The sequence below is a fragment of the Lathyrus oleraceus genome, chromosome 1, assembly GCF_024323335.1.
Source record: "Lathyrus oleraceus cultivar Zhongwan6 chromosome 1, CAAS_Psat_ZW6_1.0, whole genome shotgun sequence".
Taxonomy (NCBI): Eukaryota; Viridiplantae; Streptophyta; class Magnoliopsida; order Fabales; family Fabaceae; genus Lathyrus; species Lathyrus oleraceus.
Window position 1 is genome coordinate 96122837 of NC_066579.1, and position 24973 is coordinate 96147809.

Here is a 24973-nt window from a genome sequence, read left to right on the forward strand (position 1 = left end):
CTTGAGTGGTTTGAAACTTATCTGGATTAAGATTGTTAAGTTTTAATTTCCACTTCATCAAATTAGATTTTCAATACAAACTTAAAATGTAAACTTTTCATTCTTAATATAACGGTGGATGGTGTGTCGAAGAACGAAAAGACGTGAATAAAATTAACATTTTGTGGTTTGGTCCGGCTAAAACATTAATCTTTTTGTCACTAACAAAATGAATGTCACTAATAAAATGAATAAAAACCAATGTATTCATCTTTTTGTCACATAAGGACTCCTTCAAAAACATGTCCAATGTTGATTTGAGTCCGGTGGGGCTTTCCTTTAATGAAAAGTATCGTGAATTTCTTGGAGAGAAATTGTATGCTTGAGATATTTCATTAGTATTGGAAAGTTAACCATTGTGCAGAAATCGATATTATGGGGATCACTACTCCTAGAATGATTTTGATGTAATCTGTCTCAAATTAAGGAGATTTTAGCTTTTAATATTATGGGGATCACTACTCTTAGAATGATTGTGGTGTAATATTTTCTCGGTTGAATTTTTGTCCTCTCTTTTACTAAAAAAAAACATGTACAATGTGCGTCAAAATGACATCATAAAAATTGAGGCAAGATGTCTCTTTCATAATGAAAATTGGCGGTGTTAGGATTATGGATATTTTTATCGCAAAAGATTTGAGTAAGCTTAGTCTCAGAAATTCAACATAATTTGTAGAGATTTCGAGATATTTTATATATTACGTAATTTTGACCTATGAATTATTTTATGAGACTTTTTGAAATTGTAGTTGGTCAATGATTTATTTTGGGGTTACTTTTTCCACTCTTATACGTGTTCTCCTACTATGGTGAAAAGTCCAAATTATCTCTATACACATCTTTTATAAGCCATTTCTCATAGCAAATTGATGAGACACCATATTATGTCAAAATTTAATTTGAAGATGAATCTCCATATGCATAAAAGGTGAGTCTGAAGATGCATCTCCATAAACACCATTTATTTAAAAATTAGTGGGTGATCCAGATTTGCATCTCCAAGCGCTTTTGTTTCATATCCTCGCGTCATACCCTTCTTTCTTTCTCCTTCTTTGGTTTCTAAAAGGTTCTAAAAAAATATTTGAGCTCTCACATCGATTTAGACTTCTCATCCATTCATTCAAGCTTCTATCATTGGAGCTCTTTCTCCTACTTTTAAAAATCGCATACATTCAAGCTTCTCTTTCTCATCCATTTGATTTTGGTAAGTTTTTCAAAATTATTTCTCTTTTTATGTTTTGATTTATTGTAGATGTTTGATTGACTGCAGTTTATGGTAAAACACTTGCTGGATTCAAATGTCTTGACTGATGTCAAACTAGATGTTATGACATTCATCCCTGTCAGCAGATACTGAGGAATAGAACAGTTGGTGTTCTTCTATAACTCAATATTTATTTTCAGTCTGTTTATCAAGGGAATAACAGACCTGGCACAAGGCCTACTGTCTGAATGTCAAACTGGATGTTATGACATTCATCATTGACAGCATATACTGAATAATAGGCAGGTTGGTTTTCTGCTACACTTCAGTATGTATCTCAGTCTGTTCTTCAGGAGAACAACAAACCATGGCATAAGGCCTTATGTGTAAATGTCAAATTGGATATTGTGACATTTATTAATGTAAGCTGATACTGAAGTATGGACGGATTGGTCCTATACAGTACAACAAATTTGTACAGTCTGGTTTCAGGAAAAACAGACTTAGCATATGGTCTATGATGTGAACGTCAAACTGAATGTTGTGACATTCATTCCTGACACCATATGCTAAATTGTAGGTTGTTTAGTTTTTCTGTTTCAGCATTTTTCTCAGGCTATTCTTCAGGAATTCAACAACTGAGCTAAAATCTAGGAAACTAACAACTAAGCTACAATTAATGAACCTAACAAATAGCCTATTTGTTAGTACCCTAAGATGTGGAAATTAGGTTAACATGCTTAACCTTAATTTCAGGAAATACAAGTACAAGGCCCAAGTGTTGCAATATAAAAGGATGGATATCCTTCATTCAGAACTCGGGGATTTTAGGCGTGAAGATTTTATTTGTTCATCATACTTCACTGCTGTATTTTTGTGTGTCTTGTATTAGGTGTATCTTGTGAGCCAAGCAATTATCACCTAGATGATTGCATTGGACTAGGGTGTTCATTGAGTTGTAAATGTTGTGTCACTCTAAGCTTTTAAGCGTGAGTGTTGTGTATCTTGATTAAAGCTGTTAAGCAAAATCAAGAGTTGTTTGAAGTGTGACTTCATAATTGTCTTTAACCTTAATTAAAGGTTGTAATCACTGAGGTGATTGAGGGGGAGTGAGTAGGAACTCTGATCTTAGAGTAAGATTGAAATTGCATTGGGTAGGTATTAAGTGATAGGGTTAAACAGTTGGTTTAAGGTCTGAATTAATACTACTAATAGTGGATTTCCTCCCTGGCTTGGTAGCCCCCAGACGTAGGTCATGTTGGACCGAACTGGGTAAACAATTCCTTGTGATTATTTACTGCACTTACTTTTTAAGTTCTGCATAATTCTTGTCTGCGCAGAATTGGATGTCATAACATCCCGTGTGACATCGAAAGTCTGTTAACTAGAATTTCAATTGGTATCAGAGCAGGCACCCTGCCTGTTAATTTCTGGGTGAGATCTAGGGAAGTTACTTTCTAGTACCATGGGCAAGGATGTAGGATACTCAAATAGACCACCCATGCTGGATGGGTCTAACTATGATAACTGGAAGCCTCGTATGATAGCCTTCTTGAGGTCTCTAGATAGCAAAGTTTGGAGAGCTGTCAACAAAGGATGGGAACATCCAATGAAGACAGGTGAAGATGGAGTCAGTGTGCAAATTCCTGAAGAAGAGTGGGACAAGGAGCAAGAGGCATTAGCCCTTGGAAATTCTAAGGCCTTGAATGCATTGTTCAATGGAATCAGTAAGAACATCTTCAGACTGGTGCACCACTGTGAGCTGGCTAAGGAAGTTTGGGATACCCTCAAGATAACTCATGAAGGTACCTCCAAGGTGATGTCTAAACTTCAGATGCTGACCACCAAGTTTGAAAATCTGAGGATGAAAGAGGATGAGACTATTCATGACTTCCACATGAATATTCTTGAAATTGCAAACACCTCTGGTGGGTTAGGTGAGAAAATGGCTGAAGAGAAACTTGTAAGAAAGATTCTCAGGTCATTACCTAAGAGATTTGCCATGAAGGTCACTGCTATAGAAAAGGCTCAGGAGATCTGCAATATGAAGGTGGATGAGCTCATTGGTTCTCTCCAAACCTTTGAAATGGGCTTGTGTGAGAATGTTGAAAAGAAGAACAAAAGCGTAGCTTTTGTATCAAATACTGAAGAGGATTCAAAAGCAGGATGTAATGGAGGTGATGAAAGCATATCAGAAGCCATAGCCATGCTTGGGAGACAGTTCAACAAGTTCGTGAAGAAGATTGATCAAAAAGGGAGACCAAATGTCAAGAACATCTCGTTTGACACCAGGAAAAGATCAACTTCTGAAGAAAAGTTCAACCAAGGCAAGGGAATCCAGTGCCATGGATGTGAAGGTTTTGGACACGTTAGAGATGAATGTCCTACTTACCTCAAGATGCAAAAGAAGGGGCTATCTGTCACATGGTCTGAAGGAGATTCTGAGAGTGAATCTGCTAAACATGTGACTGCACTAACTAGTGTCTGTGCCACTGATGATGACTCAAGTGCAGATGAACTGACCTTTGATGAACTTGCCGCATCATATAAGGAGCTATGTGTCACAAGTGCAGAAGTGCTTGTACAAGGAGAAAAGCAGAAGAAACTCATCAAGGAGCTGGAGGATGAGAAGCAGAGGCATCTGACAGTCATAGATGGCCTAAATGGTGAGATAACCCTGTTGAGCTCCAAGCTAGATCAAATGACAAAATCCATCAGAATGCTAAATAAAGGAACGGACACCTTGGAAGAGATCTTAAAGGTGGGACAGAAGTCTGAACCATGTCTGGTTTAGGCTTTGTGAAAAAATCCTCTGCTGAACTCAAACGCTCAAAGGCTGAAGTTCAGAAATTCAAGCGGAGGTCACACCCAATGTCTCAACATCAGGGAACCAGGATGAGCAACCATCAGAGGAAGAAATTTCAGAGATGGAGGTGTCACTACTGTGGTAGGTTTGGACATATAAAAGCCTTCTGCTACAGGCTACATGGTTATCCTAACCAAACCCCTCATGTCAGACCTAAGCATAAGGCATATAAGCATAATGCCCCCAGTAAGAAACGATAATGGTATGCTAGGCTAGCTCACACAGCTCTAAGGGCATCTACCAGAGAAGATTAGTACTTTGACAGTGGCTGCTCAAGACATATGACTGGTATGGAGAATTTATTGGTAGATGTACAACCTCACACTACCAGTTATGTGACCTTTGGTGATGGTGCTAAAGGAAAAATCAAAGGTGTGGGTAAGCTGGACAGCTCTGGAGTTCCAGAACTGAACAATGTGCTGTTAGTAAAAGGACTAACTGCCAACCTCATCAGCGTAAGCCAGCTGTGTGATCAAGGGTTCTATGTTCAGTTTACTAAGGAGCTATGTGTTGTGACAAATGGAGATAGTCAGGAAGTTATGAGAGGATCCAGATCCAAAGATAACTGTTATCTGTGGGAACCTAAGTTCTCAAACTTTTCCACAATGTGCTCCTCAGCCAAGGAAGAACAGGAGGTGAAGCGGTGGCATAGACGCCTTGGTCATCTCCACTTAAGGGGAATGAAAAAGATCATATCCAAGGAAGCAGTTAGAGGAATCCCAAAGCTGCTTATTGATGAAGGAAGAGTCTGTGGAGAATGCCAGGTTGACAAGCAAACCAAGATGTCACACCCTAAGCTGGGACATCCTACAACTTCCAGAACTCTGGAACTGTTGCACATGGACTTAATGGGACCTATGCAGGTTGAAAGTCTGGGTGGAAAGAGGTATGCCTATGTGGTGGTTGATGACCATTCCAGATACACTTGGATAAGCTTCATCAGAGAAAAGTCAGATGCATTTGATGTCTTCAAAGAACTGTGCATCAGACTTCAAAGGGAAAAAGACAGTTGTGTTGTCCGAATCAGGAGTGATCATGGGACGGAGTTCAAAAATTCCAAGTTTGATGAGTTTTGCTCGTCTGAAGGAATAAGTCATGAGTTTTCCTCTCCTATAACTCCTCAGCAGAATGGGATAGTTGAAAGGAAAAACAGAACTATTCAAGAATCTGCCAGAGCTATGATTCATGCAAAGAAGCTCCCTATGCACTTTTGGGCTGAAGCTATGAATACAGCTTGATATGTTCACAATAGAGTTACCTTGAGAAAAGGAACCTCGTCCACTCTGTATGAAATATGAAAAGGCAGAAAACCCATTGTGAAGTACTTTCATATCTTTGGAAGCAGATGTTACATTCTTGCAGATCGTGAACAAAGAAGGAAAATGGACCCCAAAAGTGATGAGAGTATATTCCTAGGATACTCAACTAACAGCAGAGCCTACAAAGTATTCAACTCCAGGACCAATGTCCTGATGGAATCCATAAATGTTATTGTGGATGATAAAGAGGAAGGAGTCGATGTCGTAGAGGATGTTGGAACATTCCTTGATACTTCAACAAACATACCAGTCAAGACTGAAGAAGTACAGGAGACTCCTCCTGAATGTGAGGTAGATGCATCCACCAAAGTGCCGTCTATCAGAATTCAGAAAGACCACCCTAAGGATCTTATCATAGGGGATCCCAATAGTGGTGTGACTACCAGATCAAGGGAAATTAGCTCAAATTCCTGTTTTGTATCCAAGGTTGAACCCAAAAATTTGAAAGAAGCCCTGACTGATGAATATTGGATCAATGCCATGCAAGATGAATTGGAGCAGTTTAAAAGGAATGAAGTATGGGAGCTAGTTCCACGACCTGAAGGGACTAACATCATTGGTACCAAATGGATTTACAAGAACAAATCTGATGAGAAGGGAGTAATCACTAGGAATAAAGCAAGACTAGTGGCTCAAGGATATACTCAAGTTGAAGGGGTTGATTTTGATGAGACGTTTGCACCTGTTGCTAGACTTGAGTCAATCAGATTACTGTTAGGTGTGGCCTGCATTCTGAAGTTCAATTTGTTCCAAATGGATGTGAAGAGTGCCTTTCTAAATGTCTACTTGAATGAAGAGGTCTATGTGGAACAACCTAAAGGGTTCTGTGATCCTAACCAACCTAAACATGTGTACAAGTTGAGGAAAGCCTTGTATGGGTTGAAGCAAGCATCTAGAGCTTGGTATGAAAGGTTGACTGAATTTCTGACCTCTCATGGGTACAGAAAAGGTGGGATAGATAAGACCTTGTTTGTGAAGGATGAAGATGGCAAAATCAAGAATGTGGTTTAAGAGGATTTCCCTTTCCTTTTTGAGAGGTGGGATAGATAAGACCTTGTTTGTGGGTGCGTCCGCCGCATACGAGGATATTTTTGAATTTTCAAGAATGTGGTTTAAGAGGATTTCCCTTTCCTTTTTGAGAGGTGGGAGCCCATGGGCCTATGAGACAGAAATAGCCCAATCTTGAAATCTAAAGTCTAAAACATTTGTCAAACTATAGAATAGAATGACGTGACTAACTTACAAATCTTCAATAATGAAAATTAACAACACAGAAACCTTCTTCTGATTCAAAGCTCAAAACACGAATTTTGTTCTTAAAACAAAATTCCTATCACCACTTTTCCTCTAGTCATCTATCAATTTTTCTAGGGTTCTCCCAATTCCTCAATCATCAATATATCTCGATTATCATCAATTACATTCAGATTCGCTTCGATTTTTTCTTCTTCAACAAATCTCTGAGCTATGAAAATGGATTTAATGTCTGGTTACAAGGTAATAATAATTCCACCCTAACTACTCTCTTCAAATTAATTTCGTTAAATTTTTAGTTTAACATGTTAATTTGACTCAGTGCATTGATTCATTTCAGTGATCACAACTAGATTAGGGTAATTAATCACGGTTTAGAAATTAATTAATCTGTTAACTTTTTCACAGGGTGTTGTTGGGCTTGTTTTTGGTAACGAGAATTCTTCAAATGAAGATAGGTAAGTTTTGGTTTTGTGTTTTTTTATCCTTTTGATTAGCTTTACTTAGTGCTATAAATCTTATCAAATGTAATGTATCTATAGGTATGTCGAGCGTTTGCTTGATCGAATAAGCAACGGTAAACTACCCGATGATAGAAGGAATGCTATTACCGAGCTTCAGGCTGTTGTCTCAGAAAATAAAGCTTTCCAGTTAGCATTTGGGGCAATGGGTATGTGTATCCCTTTTCTCTCAAACGAATTGTTTTAGCTTTAGCTTTGTTTCACTCGTCTTATGGAATGTGTTTGGTGCACCTTTTCAGGCCTTCCTATAATGTTAGGTGTGTTAAAGGAAGAACGTCATGATGTTGAAATGGTGACAAAACATTCTTCCCCATTATGTTTACCGTCTATTTTTTCTTTCTTTCTTTGTGTCCTCAAGGATACACTTAGTTATTTTAGTTGTTATTAAGACAATAAATGGAAAGAGGAAAAAGTTTGAAGTTAAGTATGCGACATTGTTTTTCAACATGTTGATTATTAGATTCGTAATGTAGTTCGCCTTGCTTAATCTAGACTTGTATACAGTCCTTAATTTATATCTATCATGAGTAAATAACAATTAGGGTTCTTGAATGTGCTAGCGGCTGTCTATAATGTCTGAATGCATCAACTATCAAAATTACAAAGCATTCCCAAATATGTCTTTCCTTTGTCTGTTTGATTTTCAAATGTGTATTTTGTTAGATAGTTTAGTCTTTGCGTATACCGTCCAATCCATTAGTTAGTTTGGTCCGTGAAATCACTAACAGAAGATACACTCAGATATACTTTTGTAATTTCAATACATTCAGGGACTCTAGCGACACCCCATCACATATTTAATAAACAAAATGACTGATTACAACTCATCTATCATATGTAAAGGAATTTCATCTTTCAGTATTTGGGTTGAGGTTGTTCAGTTCACTTAATTGCCGACCTTCTATGTTCTAAAATTTGTTTGTTAACCATGCATGAGTTCTATAATAAGAAACAGCCTTTATTAATGTTAGATATCATTTTTTTAAAGATATTTCAGATCACCAGCAATGCTCTTAAAGAAACTGGATGAGACATAGGCAAAGAAATAAAATTTATTGATTGAATTGAATCCCTAGATTCCAAATCCTGTAACCAGCAAGATAAAAGAATAGGATTAGGGACGAGATATTACAAAGCATTCTTTCACTCAACCACCTTCTTCATTCACCTAATCCTATTTATTCTACTTCATACTGACCGTCTGCTTAATTCTAGTTAGTTATTTTTCTGTTTAGAAGAATGAGTTCAGATCTATTACATCTCTTTAACTTCTCATTTACACCTTAATCAATGGCCTCCTATCTCCCTCCAACCATCAACCTACTGTGTTGGGGTATCATGTGTTGGTGTTGCTAATCTCCTTTATTGGCGGACATTGGATCAGTTACACTGTGATGGTTTTTTGTTTGCAGTTATTGAATAAAAACAATTCATTATTAAAATCTTGCTGTAGTTCCTTGTTCTCCAGTCTCCATCAATTGTCCTCTCCCTAAATGTGTATTATTTTCTTTTACCTTGACAAGTTGCAGTGGCAAGTTAATTAAAAATTGCATTCATGCAGGTTCGTGGAGCCTTGGAAACTCTTGTGAGTGCATTGACTCCTATTAATCATGCAAAAGGATCAAGTAATGAAGTTCAGCCAGATTTGATGAATACTGATTTACTTTCCAGAGAAGAAGAAAGTATCCCTCTTCTTCTAAGTTTGTTGGTAAGAATTTCTTTACCAAAATCATGGGATTTAATCTCAATTATATCATTAAAAGTTTCCTTGACTTTTAGAGTTATGCATATAAACCAAGGAGTTTCTTATTCATATTTTCCTTTTGGATACTTTGACAGGAAGAGGATGATTTTTATGTACGATATTATACTCTGCAAATATTGACTGCCCTTCTCACTAATTCTCGACAGAGGTATTTGTTTAATACCTTCCATGGTAGTTTGATTCATGAAATTGTTAAATCATATTTCTTGAAAGCACCCTATCTGACTTCTTCTTCAGGTTACAGGAAACTATATTGACTATCCCCCGTGGCATAACCCGGCTAATGGACATGCTTATGGATCGTGAGGTTCAAGACTTTCTAATAATCTCAAAAACTTTTTCAAACTTAATAGTTGATATCCGTCATGTCTACTATAAAAAGTATAGTTGTTAAAACCATTCCCATCATAATTGCTTGTTGATTGTTGGCTGTAATTGATGATGGAAAATTGGTCACGGTATACCTTTCAGGTGATAAGGAATGAGGCATTATTGCTTCTTACTCACCTGACCCGTGAAGCTGAGGTAACCTTTTGCTCTAACAGAAATGTTATCCCGCATTTCACCCTTTTAAACTTTTTTTTCATACTACAGTGAAATTATGTAATCTAAATAAATTTAACGGTTACAGGAGATCCAAAAGATTATTGTCTTTGAAGGTGCTTATGAGAAGATATTCAGTATCATAAAGGAGGAGGGAAATTCTGATGGTGGTGTAGTCGTGCAGGTGAGGCATGGCTACTCTATTACAGTGCTTATTCAATTTGCTTTGTATATCTTTTGGTCTCAATATTTCTTTGGTAACTTTTCAGGACTGCCTTGAATTGTTAAACAATTTGATTCGTAGCAATGCATCCAATCAGGTTTGTTGACTCTGTCGTGTTTATTAAGTTTATAACTGATTGATACTGATTTCAACTATGCATGGTTCAGGTACTACTCAGAGAGACTATAGGACTTGATCCATTGATATTGATTTTGAAGCTGAGGGGAAGTTCTTACTCTTTTACTCAACAAAAGGTTGGATTCTTTCAATTTTGTTTACTTTAACTTTATGCTGTTAGTTTTATAGCTGACTCTTGTTATAAACACCATGCCAGTAGACAATCAATCTACTCAGTGCATTAGAAACCATTAAATTGTTACTAAAAGGAGGTTCTGATGCTGATCCTGGTAAAGATGCTAATAAACAGAAAAATAAGACAGCTCTGGTTCAGGTTTGTGAAAATCTCAGTCTTATTATGATGATTGCATAAAATAGCAATCTGGTATGGTGATCTTATACTTCTGTTTTGTGGAATCGGGTGTAGAAAAAAGTACTGGACAATTTGTTGATATTAGGTGTTGAAAGCCAATGGGTACCCGTTGCTGTTCGCTGTGCGGTAAGATACTCTCCTCTCACAATGTATAGATACATCAGCTCTAAATATAAATATTGCTTCATTAATTATTTGATCTGATATTTTCACTCTAGATTTAGTTTAAGACTGTCTTTGTGATTTTGAATGTAAAGTCCTAGTAATAATTTTCATTATAAAATACTTTATATAGTATCGTGCTTTTAAAATTTAGATACCAAAATAGTATTTTAGATTATACGAGAATGAATATATGTAATATTGACCAGGAAGAGTAATAACCCTACCAAATTGTTGCAATTTTCATCATTGCCATGGTAAATATTACAGTTTCGGCAGAACTTTGGTTCATATTATTATGTTTCCCAATTAAACAATAATAAAATTTTATTTCTCAACATATCATTTACATATAAGATAATCATTTTCACATTTTTTTTAAAAGACTAATCTTATAAATTATTATAAATATTAATTATAGACAAATCTGTGCAACACATGTGTTATTAATACAATGTGTAGAAAGAAATAACCTTCCCTTTCTTGATTACATTGCTATCTTAAGTATTTCTTTCCTTACATTGCAAAATGACATCTAGACATGGTTGTATATCGCTGTTCTGTTTGATGTTTTAGCCTTTTAGGTAATGACAGAGCGACGTCCATGCATTTGAGTGATAGCATTTGTTGTTCTAATCACTTGTATAAAAGTTTGTCAATAACAAGTCTTCTTGTTGATTAATCGGTGGAACTTGGAGTTTGCTTGGGTTATAAAATAGTCAATGCCCCCAACTTAGCTTGGCTTTATATTTATTTCAGAGGAGCATTTTTGTTTTTTAGTTATAGTTGTATGCCTTTCCCAGTTTCTATTCTACACTATCAACAACAACAACCAAGCCTTATCTCACTAAGTGGGGTCGGCTACATGGATCAAATTACGCCATAATGTTCTATCCAATTTGTTAGTCTCGAGATCTTTCTTAAAAATTTCTCTTATAGTTTTTCCATGTCTTCCTCTATCTCTAGCTTACCCCGAAATCTACATGTCTTCTCTCGACATGTCCAAACCATCTAAGCCTATTTCCCACCATCTTTTCGACTATAGGTGCTACCCCAACACTCTCTCTAATAGTATCATTTCTAATCTTATCCCGTCTAGTCTTACCACACATTCAACACAATGTCCTCATTTCTATTCTACGCCATCAATCAATCTAAATTTTTGTTTGTTCTGAAGTGTCTAGTTTGTATGAAAATTTTCAATTACTATGAAATATGGAGAGGTTGTCAATTTGATGCTGTTAAACTATATCTTTTTAGGCATTGAAATGTATTGGGGACTTGATTGTTGGAGATTCAAAGAATCTCGATCTTCTTGCTAGCAAAGTTCTTGGAGAGGAGCCACAAGTCGAACCTGCTCTGAATTCTATACTTCGAATAATTTTGAGGTCTTCTAGCATGCAAGAGTTCATTGCAGCTGATTATGTTTTCAAAAACTTTTGTGAGGTTGGTTATGCATACTTCTTTATCTTGAGTTGCTTTTAAAAGCATTCCTTGTCATCATACATATTACATAATTGAAGAGCTAATAAAATTGATTATTGTATATTAATGCTTTTGATTACACATGTTTCATTTCTGCTTTTATTTAATGGATTTTTTCCTTTTTCGATTAATCTTATCTAAATCAGAAAAATGCTGATGGCCAAGCAATGCTAGCGTCTACACTAATTCCACAACCATATTCCGTGAATCATTCATTCCATGAGGAGGATGTTAATATGTCTTTTGGAAGGTTTGTTCTGTTGGTGGTGCTTTAATGTTAGACTTACTGATATTGTGCGATTGAACTTTTTTAATACAACAAAATCTTGTTTGTGTCTGTTTCGTAAATTATAACATTTGGGTTAATATGCTATCTTCAATCACTTTTAATTTTATCATTTGTTTCTCTTTCAGCATGCTATTACACGGTCTTACTTTGGGTGAAAATGATGGTGATCTTGAGGTATGCGATAATTCTTTATATATATATATATTTCAGGTTTATATGGCAAGCTAATCCCAGCGGAACTGTCGGGAAAAAAAATTCAAATGAACACGTTTTTTTTTTAGTTTATATTTTACCTGTACAATGAAAGCCCACTGCCACTAGTATGAATTATCTGACTAACGTTATGTTAAATATGTAGACTTGTACTAGAGCTGCTAGTGTTCTATCACATATATTGAAGGACAATCTCCAAAGCAAGGAAAGGGTATGCAAATAATTCCCTGCTTCATTGTATTTTTAAGCTTTATTTTACAACCAGTTATAGCAGCAGATATAGAGACTACAGAATACATTCTGATTAATTTGTTTTATGACTAAATATTTTATCATATAAAAATCAATGAATTCATCTTAAATTATAACTTGATAATTTTATGAACTATAGATTTCTACTATAAAAAGGCGTTCTACTATATTGGTATTTCATATCCAATTTAAGCTTTTACTCCAAGTGAAAAGAAAAAGAAAATTATCTCCACTCTCTTATTTTGAGAAATTTGTTTCTACGCTGATGTCTCTCGCTGCAATAGCTTATTCAAATTGATAAATTACTTAGGCTCTTTTTTTTTTGCAAAGAGTTAATAGGTGTATTGCTTGCATGTTCTGTTTGATCTATGTAACATATTTATCTTTATTTTTCTCGGTTTTCATTTGTTAGTAGTTTGAATGGAAACTGTGACACTATTTGGTAAATTGTAAAAAGTTTAACCTTTTATTTGATAAGACAAAATGTTAGCATTGATAAATATTCTCACTAGAGATCTAGTCCTGCCTTTGGGTAATGCAAGTTTTATTTAATGAACGTGTATCTGATTTGCTTCATATATATAAATATTACTCAAGGCATACTTTAGACCTTTTCATCTTTCTCACTTTTATAATTTTTTAAATGTATTCTATAATGTTCTTATGCATTTACTTCATGGATAACCAAATGTTCTTTTTGCTATTTTTTATGGTTTCCATCATAAACTATTCATGGTATTGCTTTTGTAAAATAATTTAATTTCTGAACGCATTATTCAAAATTTTATGCTGTTGCCTTTAAGTTCACAATTACAGCTTTTCTTTCTCTCTCTTTTTTTTGGAGTGGAGTTCTTTATGCTTTTAGCCATGCCACATCAATGTTGACCTGTTTTTGGTTTCTTTTCACTATATATTTTTTTTCTTCACAAATTTATACTTAATGATAGTATGAATCGTAAGATTTGGAAAAGGAAAAACAGAAATTTAGGTGCTCAGAAATCTTGTGAGATGTTTCAGGTTTTGCGAATTGAGATTGAGGCACCCATGCAGTCTTTAGGAGCTCCCGAACCACTAATGCATCGAATGGTGAAATATCTGGCCCTTGCCTCTTCAATGAAATCCAAAGATGGAAAGTCTAATAATACATCAGGAAATTCATATGTTCAAGCTGTTATTTTGAAATTACTGGTTACCTGGCTAGCAGATTGCCACAATGCAGTGCACTGCTTCCTAGATGCCCGGCCCCACCTTACCTATCTTCTTGAGCTAGTATCAAATTTGTCAGAAACAGTGTGTATAAGGGGATTTGCAGCAATTGTGTTGGGTGAATGTGTGATCTATAACAAATCCACTGATAGCGGAAAAGATGCATTTGCCATTGTTGATTTAATAAGTCAGAAAATAGGGCTTAGTTCATACTTCTTAAAATTTGAGGAGATGCATAAGAGTTTTATTTTTGCTAATGTGGCGTCATCATTCACGCATAGATCATTCTCTAGATCTTCAGCAGCTAGTATGGCAGATATTCAAGATGTAGATGAGAATGATTTGTCAGAAAATAAAAATACGGATCATCCGATTCTTGCTTCAATCTTGGATTCTTACTTTGTGAGTTCTGTCAAAAGGCTGGAGGCAAATATTAGAGAACAGATTGTGGAGGTTTATAGTCGTCCAAAAACTAAGGTAGCGGTAGTACCGTCAGAAATAGAGCAGAAGAGCGGTGAAAGTGATGGTGAATATATTAAGCGGCTGAAAGCTTTTGTTGAGAATCAGCACTCTGAGATACAGGTATTATTTGTATTTGTCAATGTCCCTTAAAATGAATACATGGATACGTCACAAATCTGTTCCTTTCAGGTAGTTTACCTTTTTTGTGTACTCTATTCGTTTTTGGTTGTCGCTTTTGTAGAAAATCATTGGTCCTATTTATTTACACGTCTTTTTGAAAGTTCAATGCAACATTTGCTATTGTTATGTCAATAATACCATTAACTATTTACTGTAGGGAGAGAAATAGGTAGAGTGAGATAGTAAATGGTTAAGGGTATTATAGGAAAAAGACAAATAGTTTCTATCAATAGTAACAAAATTTAATATTCTGGCATGTGTAAATAATCTTAAAACAACAACTAAAAAGGAACATAGGGAGAAATCGAGAACGTACAGAATAGATTTTCTAAAATCAACCTTAAATTTTCAGAGCATTTAGTTGTGTGGTTTTTGATTTGCAGTCATTTGCTTAATGTGTGATTCTGGAGTTGGTTTTAAATGATAGCATAATAAGATTGCAAAGAGCATTCTTCTGAAGTGTTTTTACTATGATGTACTGCCATAGATTTGCGTCCTCGTTGATTTGTTCAGCAAGTTTTGTTTATTTTGATGATACCTTAGTATATTTATAATTATTTCTGAGGTTTATCGCATGAGTGTGGTGTATAGAGTCCATTAGAAGAATAACTGTCTAGGATCCTGTGCTCTTCAACAAATGTAACATGGTTTGACTATTCTTTATATGTGTATTATTTAGTGATTTTTTTAATCGTCTCAGGATCTTGTTCTTCGAAATGGTACATTGGCCGAGGACCTGGCTAAGACCGGCAGTAGTTTCCAGTCTGAGCAAAGAGTGAGTGGAGGTGTTGAAAGACTCCAAACAGAGACACTCCGTAGAGATTTCCAAGAAGCATCTAAAAGGTTGGAGATGCTTAAGGCTGAAAAAGCAAAAATCGAATCAGAGGCAAATATGTATCAGAATTTAGCTGGAAAGATGGAAGCTGATCTAAGGAGTCTATCCGATGCATACAATAGCCTTGAGCAATCCAACCTTCAACTGGAGAATGAGGTGAAAGCACTGAGGGGTGGAAGGCTCTCCACAATCCCAGATGTAGAGGCAATAAAAGATAAAGCAAGGGAAGAAGCTCTGAAGGAGAGTGAGGGTGAATTGAATGATCTACTGGTATGCCTAGGGCAAGAACAAAGCAAGGTGGATAAACTTAGCGCTAGGTTACTGGAGTTGGGAGAGGATGTTGACCAACTACTTGAAGGCATTGGAGATGATGCTGGGGCTGCTGAAGGTTTCGAAGATGAAGACGACGACGAGTAATATATTTTCATCCGTCTCCACTTTATACATTTCGTGTTAAATTGTACAGCTAGCACAATCTATGGAGAATGTATACATTCCATGTTGGATTTTAAATTATGATTTCTTTAGGACCCGTTTCTTGCTACATTTCGCAATGTTTAGGCATGATTGAATTGTTTCGTTTTCTTATCTTTCTCCTTTATCATGTTAACCTATCAAATTTGTGAGAAAACCTGTTTAGGGCAAGCATTTGTTTTCTGTTTAATCTATTTAGATGAGAATTATGTTGTTAATGTGTATTAATTAATTATCCTGCAATTAGAGAAGCTAGAAGTGTGGACAGAAACATGTTCATGATCTTAGTGCAACAAAATTTGCAGGTTCTCCAAACAAAAAGTGCTGACAGAAAGAAAGAAAAAATTCATGTTCTTTTCCTAATTTACAAATAGTATGTATACATAGCATCACCAGTTTCTATTCTCAGAAGAATTTCATTGGAACTTAACAAATACACAAAATATTTGCTTAGCAATTGTCATGGCATCATGCCATCAAGCTAAGCTTCTCTCAAATTATTGTAAGGTGGAAAAGGGCTTTATGTTATGGTATATATCTATCAACTATCTCCAGTCTCGGGGCAATGTAAAACCCTATGAAGATGGACAAGGTACTCCATTGCACACTACTATAAAGTGCATCAAATCTTGATTGATTTGACTGCATCAATGAAAGCCATAAAGAACTCTACGAGGATCCAATTGTCCACTGCAATAGCTTGATGAAACAGTAGAGAGTTCTTGATAGCCCTTCCACTCTTCACAAGGCTTCAAGAGAATAGGAACATCAATAGCTGCTGAATTCACACATAACATCATCTTGTAATCATCATCTCCCAAATCAGGTAGAGCCTTGGCCTTTTTATTCCATGGATTCCATACCACTGCAGTTTGTTTCATCACAAATTGAGAAATGAGAAACACTATCTTATTTCACTATATCAAATGCATGAGAACAACAAATATGTAGTAATTACCTGCATCTGGAAGTGCATTCTTCTGGAGTACAAAGGTTCTTTTCTTCTCATGATCTATTATGGCGATTTTATTCGGGCTGCTCAAGTATACCCTGTCCGTCTACGAGGGAACCAAAACAACGAAACTCTTGTAAAGGAAAGGCAGACTGTAGTTGAAACTTTCAGATGATCTATTACGGTGTGCTGATTAATACTTGATTTTCAATGAAAAGTGATGTTTATGATTCCTACCTCTCCATCAAATGTAATTGCATCAGCCTGTTCTGTGAACCTTGATCTGTTCACCAGATTATCAAAATAATCAAGTGTCTCCAATCCCTCAATACGAACTTCACTGCAGAATTTTTTCATCTTCATTAGCTTTTTTATTTTTATCTTGGTTTATCAGTTCACTTTCCTGTATTACTAGGCTAATTACGACATTAATTTTTAAGATGGGTTGGATTATAGTTTTAAATTGTGGTGTGCAACCGCAATTACAACAATAGTATAACGATTTTAGAGGTATCTGCAACATTATTATCGTAGCTACAACTATGACCTCAGCTACAATTCAAAATAAGACTTTAAATAACATTCATTTTGGTCATAAGTGCATACCTTATATCTGATACAGATAAATAGTTGCATAGTGAAAATGCAAAAGAAAATGGTTTGTTGTCTGTGTTTCTGACTCTAGGAATCAGAATGAGCTTGCCAGCACTTAGAGATATGCGCAACCTCAACTCAAAACTGCACAATACAGACACGACATTAACACACAAACACTCATAGTTGAATGTAGCTACAAATGTTAGTGTCCGGCATTGAGATGAGTCGGACACCAGACATATAAAACGTCGGTGCTACATAGGATCATAAATACCTATGTGGTTTCTTTAAGTCAACTCCCGTTGACTTGAATATCAAATCCACAGATGAATGATTGTCTATTGGAGGTAGTGGTGAAGGATCTCTATCCAATGACCACATTCTGTTTCCTGTCATTCCATGTTGCTCAACTGAACCAACTTCACCAAACTGCAACACAAAATTGTACTCTAAATATCAGCAACACGTGTTAGTGTCTAACACCACCGATGCGTATAACTAGTATCCTAGTATCAGTGTCTTGTCGTCAACTATATATTGTAAATGTGATGAAAGAAAGTACTTACCCTTGCAAAACAAGCTGATATACCTCCTCTGATTGCTTTATGCTGTTTCCATTTAGCCTGATCAAGAAAAAGTTTTCTCAAATGATATTAACAAACACCCGAGTTCGATCTCCGGCTAGAACAATCTTCGGTCAAAGTTTGGATCCGATTGTATTTTCTTACCTTGCTGCTCATAAAAAGCAGTTCTTCTTTCCTTTGATTCTTCCAAGAAACAATCTGGCCTCCATAGAGAAGCACCTGAGTGAAACCATAGCATATAAAAACAACATAACCACTTATATAGATGAAAAGTGATTATGCTATAATCACTTAAATAATCTCATTATCAAAAGAGAAACAAACCAACCAACCTCAGCTGAAGAACCATTTGGATCAGTCAACACAATCCTTGGCAATCCATCTTTATCTTGAAACACATTCAAAGGCATTTGTACCGAATAATCTATCGATTGCTGCAACCTGAACGCGCCCGAGTTACTCACAAACGGCTTCACTTTCACTCTTCTCCAATCCACAAACTGCAACCAATCAAAAAAACCAAAAAACGATCTCAGTTTCATCTTCATCACCACTCACCATAACAACATCAACACAATATTTATTTATATGCATACTATAATTATGTCTTATAATATTAATCAGAGATAACCAACTCTTTAGAACAACAAAAAGACCATAAGAAATGAATTAGATTTTATGAAGCTTAAGATAACAAAATGAAAAGGGTTAGCGTACTTTGGTTATTATGATCTTATACTATAAATTAATATAAAAAATATGAAATGTTTGTGATCAGTTTGGAATTCCAAAAGGCAGAACCAATAACTCTATGTTTCAAGAGAACATGTGTCTTTTATATATATGGAGAATATGTATCAGAAACCAAACATTTTTTTGTTATAAAGTTGGCACAAGATTCTGTATTGTTTGTCTTGTCAGAAATTGGACTATGGTTGGTCCAACTGATAAACATGAACAATATTTCTTCCACTATGTGCCACGTCCCTTTCTATAATATAATATAAACAAAATTAAATTACGCATGAGGATTAACCTTATAATTTATTTTTTCTTCTTATTGTCAATTTCCACATCGCTGATACTTGTGTTAGCTTGTAAGAACATGTATGGTTCGGACTTCACTATTAACAAAAATGTATAAGAAACACTTTTGTCACAAATAAAATGCGGTTTTCTCCATTTGGTTATGACATGTATGAGGAAGATTTAAGATTTGTCCATTGCCATTGATTAGAGAACATCACAACATTTTAATATATCCTTGTAGAATCCTCGTCAACATTCTTCCTGTTGTTAGTTAACCCATTTAAGGTAGTTAGAAGGTGGGTAGTTAGTTATTAGTTATTTGGATGGGTTACTTGGATTATAAGTCACCCAGGATTTATATATAAGTGATGTGTTGAGTTTCATTTTGAACTAACTTCTTCAATAATAAAACAAACTCTTCTCACATATGTTCTATACATCTTCTCACATATCTTGCATATTCTCTCTTTCTCTTTACTAAGTACAGTTGCACTAACAAATTGGTATCCAGAGTTTCTGGTTTTGAAGGAGATTTTGCACCTCTTGGACAATGATTCTTGGATGGTTTATCAACGATAAATGGAAGCAATGGCATTCCACATTCCATTCATGTTCTTGATGGCAAGAACTAGGATCGTTAGGAGCAAATAAATGAAGTCTTTGACTTTTAAGAAACCCTTGAGGTAGTCACTAATGGCATGACGAAGTTTGTAGTGAATGCAACTGAAGCTCAACACACTTCTCACAAAGATAGAAAACAAAATTGTAAGGCGTTTTATTGCATCCAAGTTGCAGTTGAAGGTGCAAATTTTGACTGAATCGCTCATGCTGAATCTACAAAATGCTGAATTAGCAAAAGAAGCATGAGATGTTCTTGTCAAGTATTATGAAGGAGGTGAGAAGGTTAAAAGTGTGAAACTACAATTGTTGCACAGACAATATGAATTACTGCAGATGAGAGATATAGAAAGTTGTAGCATATGTGTCCAAGGTACAAAATCTCGTGCACTTGATGAAAGGATGCGGTGAAACCATGACAAATATAACAATCATTGAGAAGATGATAATAACTTTGACTTCTCATTTTGATCATGTTATTGTGGAAATTCAAGAGGTTAGTGATTTGTCCACCATGAAGTTGGAGGATCTCGTAGGTTCCTTAGAAGCACATGAGATGCGAATTATAGAAAGAAAATGAGTTCAAGAAGTCATTTAGACTCTGCAAGCTCAGACCTGGAAAGAGCATGATGGAAGTGGAAAATTCAAAGGGCGTTTTGACAAAAATAATACCAAGAAGGGCCCATGGTCTCACAAAAAAAAAACAATCAAATGATGATAAAACTGAATCTTCTAAAAGAGAAGATATTTCTCATCATAAAGGAAAAGGTTAATAAGAAGACAATTCAATGTTGTAATTGTGAGAAATGAGGTCATATGGCCAAATATTGTTGGTACAACAAAGAAAAAGGAGTTTCCAAAAGTAAATATGGCAATGAGGTAAATATATCACATGAAGATTCAGATGGTTTTGAAACTATGGTGTTGATGGATGTAGTTTCTGATGAAGGTTTAGATTACAAGACTTGGTTCTTAGACACAAGTTGCTAAAATCACATGACAGGTCATAGGTCATTATTGATCAAGTTTGATGACTCAAGAAGGAGCAAGATCAGACTTTCAAATAGTAGATCACTACAGGAAGAAGGAGCAGGTAACATGGTGATCACAAGGAGCAATGGTAAGCTAACCATAATTGAAGATGTGTTATATGTGCCAGACATGAAGTGTAACTTGTTGAGTGTTGGTCAACTTATTGAGAAAGTATTCTAAATAATTATGAAAAATGAAGCCTTTGAGATTTTTGATCCAACCAACAAGTTGGTTTTGAGGTCTCCTTTATCAAAGAATAGGACTTTAAAGACTCTAATCAGTTCAACAAAAGTTCAAAGTTTGCAGGCTGTGATTAAGAACAAACGAAGCTAGTTGTGGCATTTGAGATTTAGTCATTTGAACTTTAGATCTCTCAATTAGTTTGTGACACAAGAGATGGTGCTTGGTATTTAAAAATTCTCAATTCCTGAGAAATTATGTGAAGGTTGCTTGGTAGGAAAACAATCTAGAAATTCACTCAAGTCCTATTTGTCTATGAGATTAACAAGCATTCTTGAGGTTGTACACTCAGATGTTTGTGGCCCTTTTGAAGACCATACAATTGGTGGAAACAAATACTTTGTTTTTTTTGTGGATGAGCATAGCAAAGATATCTAGGTGTATTTGATCAAGCACAAAGATGAAGTTTTTGAAGTCTTTAAAAGATTCAAGTTGATTGTGGAAAATCAAAGTGAGAATAAGATCAAAATGCTCAAAACATATGGGGAAAAGAGTATACTTCTAAGATATCTGAAGAATTTTGTGCTCAGAATGGAGATGATCATGAAGTGACAACTCAATATACCCCTAAGCATAATAGTATAGATGAGAGGAGGAATAGAAACGTCCTAGATATGACTAGATGTATGCTAAAGCAAAAAGGCATTCCTAACTCATTGTGGGGTCAAACAGTTACTACTGTTGCATATGTGCTAAACAAATTTCCAACAAGGAGATTGAATAATAAGGTTCTAGAAGAGGTATGAAGTGGCAAGAAACCATATGTGAATCACCTTAAAGTGTTTGGATCAGTTTGTTACAAACATGTGCCTGATGCAAGAACGAAAAAGTTGGATAATAAGAGTGAAACCTTGATTATGGTTAGCTATCACAAAACATGTGCTTATATATTGTTTAATCCAATTATTGAGAAAATTACAATCATTAGATACATTACTACTGATGAAAATGATGCATGGAATTAGACATCAAATAACACATATAGTAAACGTTTGCTGAACTCAGGGTTGAAGGAAGATTCAGAAGAATAAGAAAATGCTATACCAGCTGACTTCCATGAAGATGTACTTGCGGTCATTCAGAGGCCTCAGATAATAAGGATACTCCCAGCAAGATTAAAAGATTGCGAGGTAATTGCTGACAATGAGGTTACAAAGGATGAAGATCTTGTTCATTTTGCCTTACTAGTTTATGCATAGCCTATTAACCATAATTAAGCCTTGAAGAGTGAAGCATGGAATAATACTATGGTTGAAGAGTTGGAAACAATAGAAAGGAATCATACGTGGAAACCTGTCAAGTTACTATCCAACACAAAAGCAATTGAGGTAAAATGGATCTGTAAGCTAAAACACAACCCTGATGGCTCAATAGCTAATCATATGGCTAGGCTAATAGCAAGAAGATTTATGCAGAGAACATGTATTGAATACTTAGAAGTGTATGCTCTAGTTGCTAGATTGGAAACAATTAGGTTGGTAGTTGCCTTAGCCTGCAAGAAAAGTTGGTTGACATACCATTTTCATGTGAAATCTTCATCTCTCAACGAACCATTATATGAAGAGGTCTATGTCACACAAACTCCAGGTTTTATGAGAGAAGGGAAAGAAAAGATGGTGTATATATTAAATAAAGCCCTCTATAGCCTCAAACAGGCACCAATGGCATAAAACAAGAAAATTGACTCATATTTTGCGGAATGGGGTTTTACTAAAAATTGATTTGAATATGGTGTATATGTACAGTGAAAATGAGGTGACATAAAAATCATCTGTCTGTATGTTGATGATTTTTTGGTCATAGGAAACAATATCAAAGATCTGGACAAGTTCAAGCAGCTGATGAAGAAGGAATTTGAAATATCAGATTGGGAAGATCTATCTTATTTCTTAGGCATGAAGTTTCTAATAATTGGAAGAGGCATGATTCTGCATTAAAGGAAGTATGTTAAATAAGTTCTTAACAAATTCAACATGCTTGAATCTAGCCCTACAACTTCACCTATTGAAGAAAAATTGAAACTTGAGAAGAATGGAGATGAGGACAAGGTCAATTCGACCCCGTTTAAGCAGATAGTAGGATCATTGAGATGCCTATGCAATATCAAACCTGGCATAGGATTTACAGTTGGCTTGATAAGCAGATACAAGGATGATCCAAAGGTATCACACATGAAAACTGCTAGGAGAATTCTAAGGTACCTAAATGGAACCATGAATTGTGGTCTCTTGTTTCCTAACAACACATGTGATGATGATGCAATAGTCACATGCTATTCAGATTCATATTGGTGTGGAGATATCTATATCATAAGGAGTACAACAGGCTATTTTTCAAGGTTTTTGGAGCACCAATCTCATGGTGCTCAAGGAAACAACAGTTGTGGCATTGTCTTCATGTGAAGCTGAATACATAAAAAGATCCTATGCAACATGCCAAGCAATCTGGATTGAATCAATGCGGAAGGAATTAAAGGTTACAGTTAGAAAACCACTTGTTCTTCATTTGGATAACATGTCAGCTATCAACTTGGCAAGGAATATTGTTCTTCATGGTAGTAATGAGAACACATAAGCCATGTTTCATTTCTCGAGGGACCAAGTGACTTAAGGAAAGCTTGAAGTAAGGCATTGTTAAAGTGAATCCCAACTAGCTGACATCTTTACCAAAAGATTGAAAGTTGACAGAGTTTTGGCTCTTAAGCAAAAGCTATAAGTGGTTCAATTCAATAGTTAGATTGTTTTGATGTTTTATTGTAATACTTAGAATGAATTGTAAGGGGTATGTTATTAGTTAATCCATTTAAGGTGGTTAGTTGGTTAGTTAGTAGTTATATAGGTCAGTTACTTGGATTACAAGTCACACAATATTTGTATATAAGTGGTGTGTTGAGTTTCATTTTGAACTAACTTCTCTAATAATAATACAAACTATTCTCACACATGTTCTAGACATCTTCTCCCACATCTTGGATACTCTCTCATTCTTTTCACTAAATGCAGTTGCACTAACACTTCCGATGTTTCAAATTAAGACTCTTTCATATACTCGACATTGTCACACACAACTAGGGATGAGGATAAATGAAATCAATGAGCGTTGCAACCTAACTTATATATGACTAGATTATGTCAAACTTTTTTTAAATAAAAAAGGTCTAGACCGTTTTAAAAGTCTATTTAATTAAAAATGTTAGACTACATATCATAAAAAAATTCTTTTAAGTCTATTAAACTACATATTTAAATAAATATGAATAAAATTATTAATTATATTATATTTTGTACTTTGAATTAAAATATAAACATAAAGTTTAATTATCTTGAAGAACTTATGAAAATAAGTTGAAAAAATCTTATGAACAACATCATAAGTTATTTTCATAAATACTAAAAAATAGTCTCACAAAACTTATGTTACTAGATAAGCTCATATAAGTCAATGCAAATAAATGTTTAGTCTCATTATTGTTTTAATTTGTTAGTCTAATTAAATATTAATTGAATCGCTTATTTTTATATGTTCAAATGAAATATGTTTTTAGGTAGGCTAATATGTCAATCAGGTATTTGAAAAAGTGAGACTCAGACCTAAAAATAAACCTTGGACAAATTACATGCAAGACTAAAGATAATGCTAGGGGTTTCATTACCTAATTTCCCTTCTCAGATAAATAGGCCAATATACCAGACTAACTCATCATTAGTATGAGTAAAGTAAAAGACAAAGGTAATTACTTTATCCACTCCATGAGGTGAGAGTGAACACCCTGAAAACCAGAATTTCCCCTTTCTATATTCTGAAGATGCATCTTTAGACACACCTTAAATGCACACAATGTTTCATAAGTGATCTATCCAACTCATATTTGTCAAAATTTGGTCCGAATATACATATCCATAATTTTGCAGGATGTGTCCGTAAGTGCATCTCCAGACTAACCTCTAAAAGCATTCTGAGCTGATGGAAATGTGTTTTTGCATAACTCAGAGGGTATTTTGAAAGTACATCTCCGAAAAACCCTAAAAACTTAGAATTTTCAGTCTTAGGCAAAAAGTTTGTCCTGGAATTGATATTTTTTTAGGTCAACTTATATTTTAGGCAATTCTTACTATGGATATCATAACACCATGCTAATT

General features: G+C 35.2%; 2 protein-coding genes across 4 annotated transcripts; one reads left to right on the forward strand and one right to left on the reverse strand.

Annotated features, from left to right (window-relative positions):
* Positions 1 to 6648: 6648 nt before the first annotated feature.
* Positions 6649 to 16000, forward strand: LOC127118946 (golgin candidate 6). The gene is made up of 19 exons (XM_051049180.1): positions 6649 to 6925; positions 7091 to 7140; positions 7225 to 7352; positions 7443 to 7495; positions 8765 to 8911; positions 9043 to 9116; positions 9206 to 9275; positions 9440 to 9493; positions 9600 to 9695; positions 9781 to 9831; positions 9902 to 9988; positions 10072 to 10185; positions 10279 to 10350; positions 11647 to 11832; positions 12018 to 12121; positions 12286 to 12334; positions 12519 to 12584; positions 13643 to 14413; positions 15174 to 16000. Exons 1-19 carry the CDS (start codon positions 6896 to 6898, stop codon positions 15723 to 15725), a joined length of 2754 nt encoding a protein of 917 aa, XP_050905137.1. The 5' UTR covers positions 6649 to 6895; the 3' UTR covers positions 15726 to 16000.
* A 107-nt stretch (positions 16001 to 16107) lies between these two features.
* Positions 16108 to 18825, reverse strand: LOC127118956 (putative glucose-6-phosphate 1-epimerase). Of its 3 annotated transcripts, none has more exons than XM_051049190.1 (9): positions 18633 to 18825; positions 18248 to 18415; positions 18060 to 18134; positions 17898 to 17954; positions 17606 to 17760; positions 17341 to 17472; positions 16972 to 17074; positions 16741 to 16840; positions 16108 to 16647 (listed from the first exon to the last, which is right to left on the reverse strand). In XM_051049190.1, exons 2-9 carry the CDS (start codon positions 18323 to 18325, stop codon positions 16430 to 16432), a joined length of 918 nt encoding a protein of 305 aa, XP_050905147.1. In that variant the 5' UTR covers positions 18326 to 18415; positions 18633 to 18825; the 3' UTR covers positions 16108 to 16429. The 3 variants fall into 3 exon arrangements, with proteins under 3 accessions (XP_050905147.1, XP_050905149.1, XP_050905139.1); XM_051049192.1 differs by lacking the exon at positions 18633 to 18825 and adding an exon at positions 18512 to 18602; XM_051049182.1 differs by having other exon boundaries at positions 18248 to 18662.
* Between the last annotated feature and the right edge of the window lie 6148 nt (positions 18826 to 24973).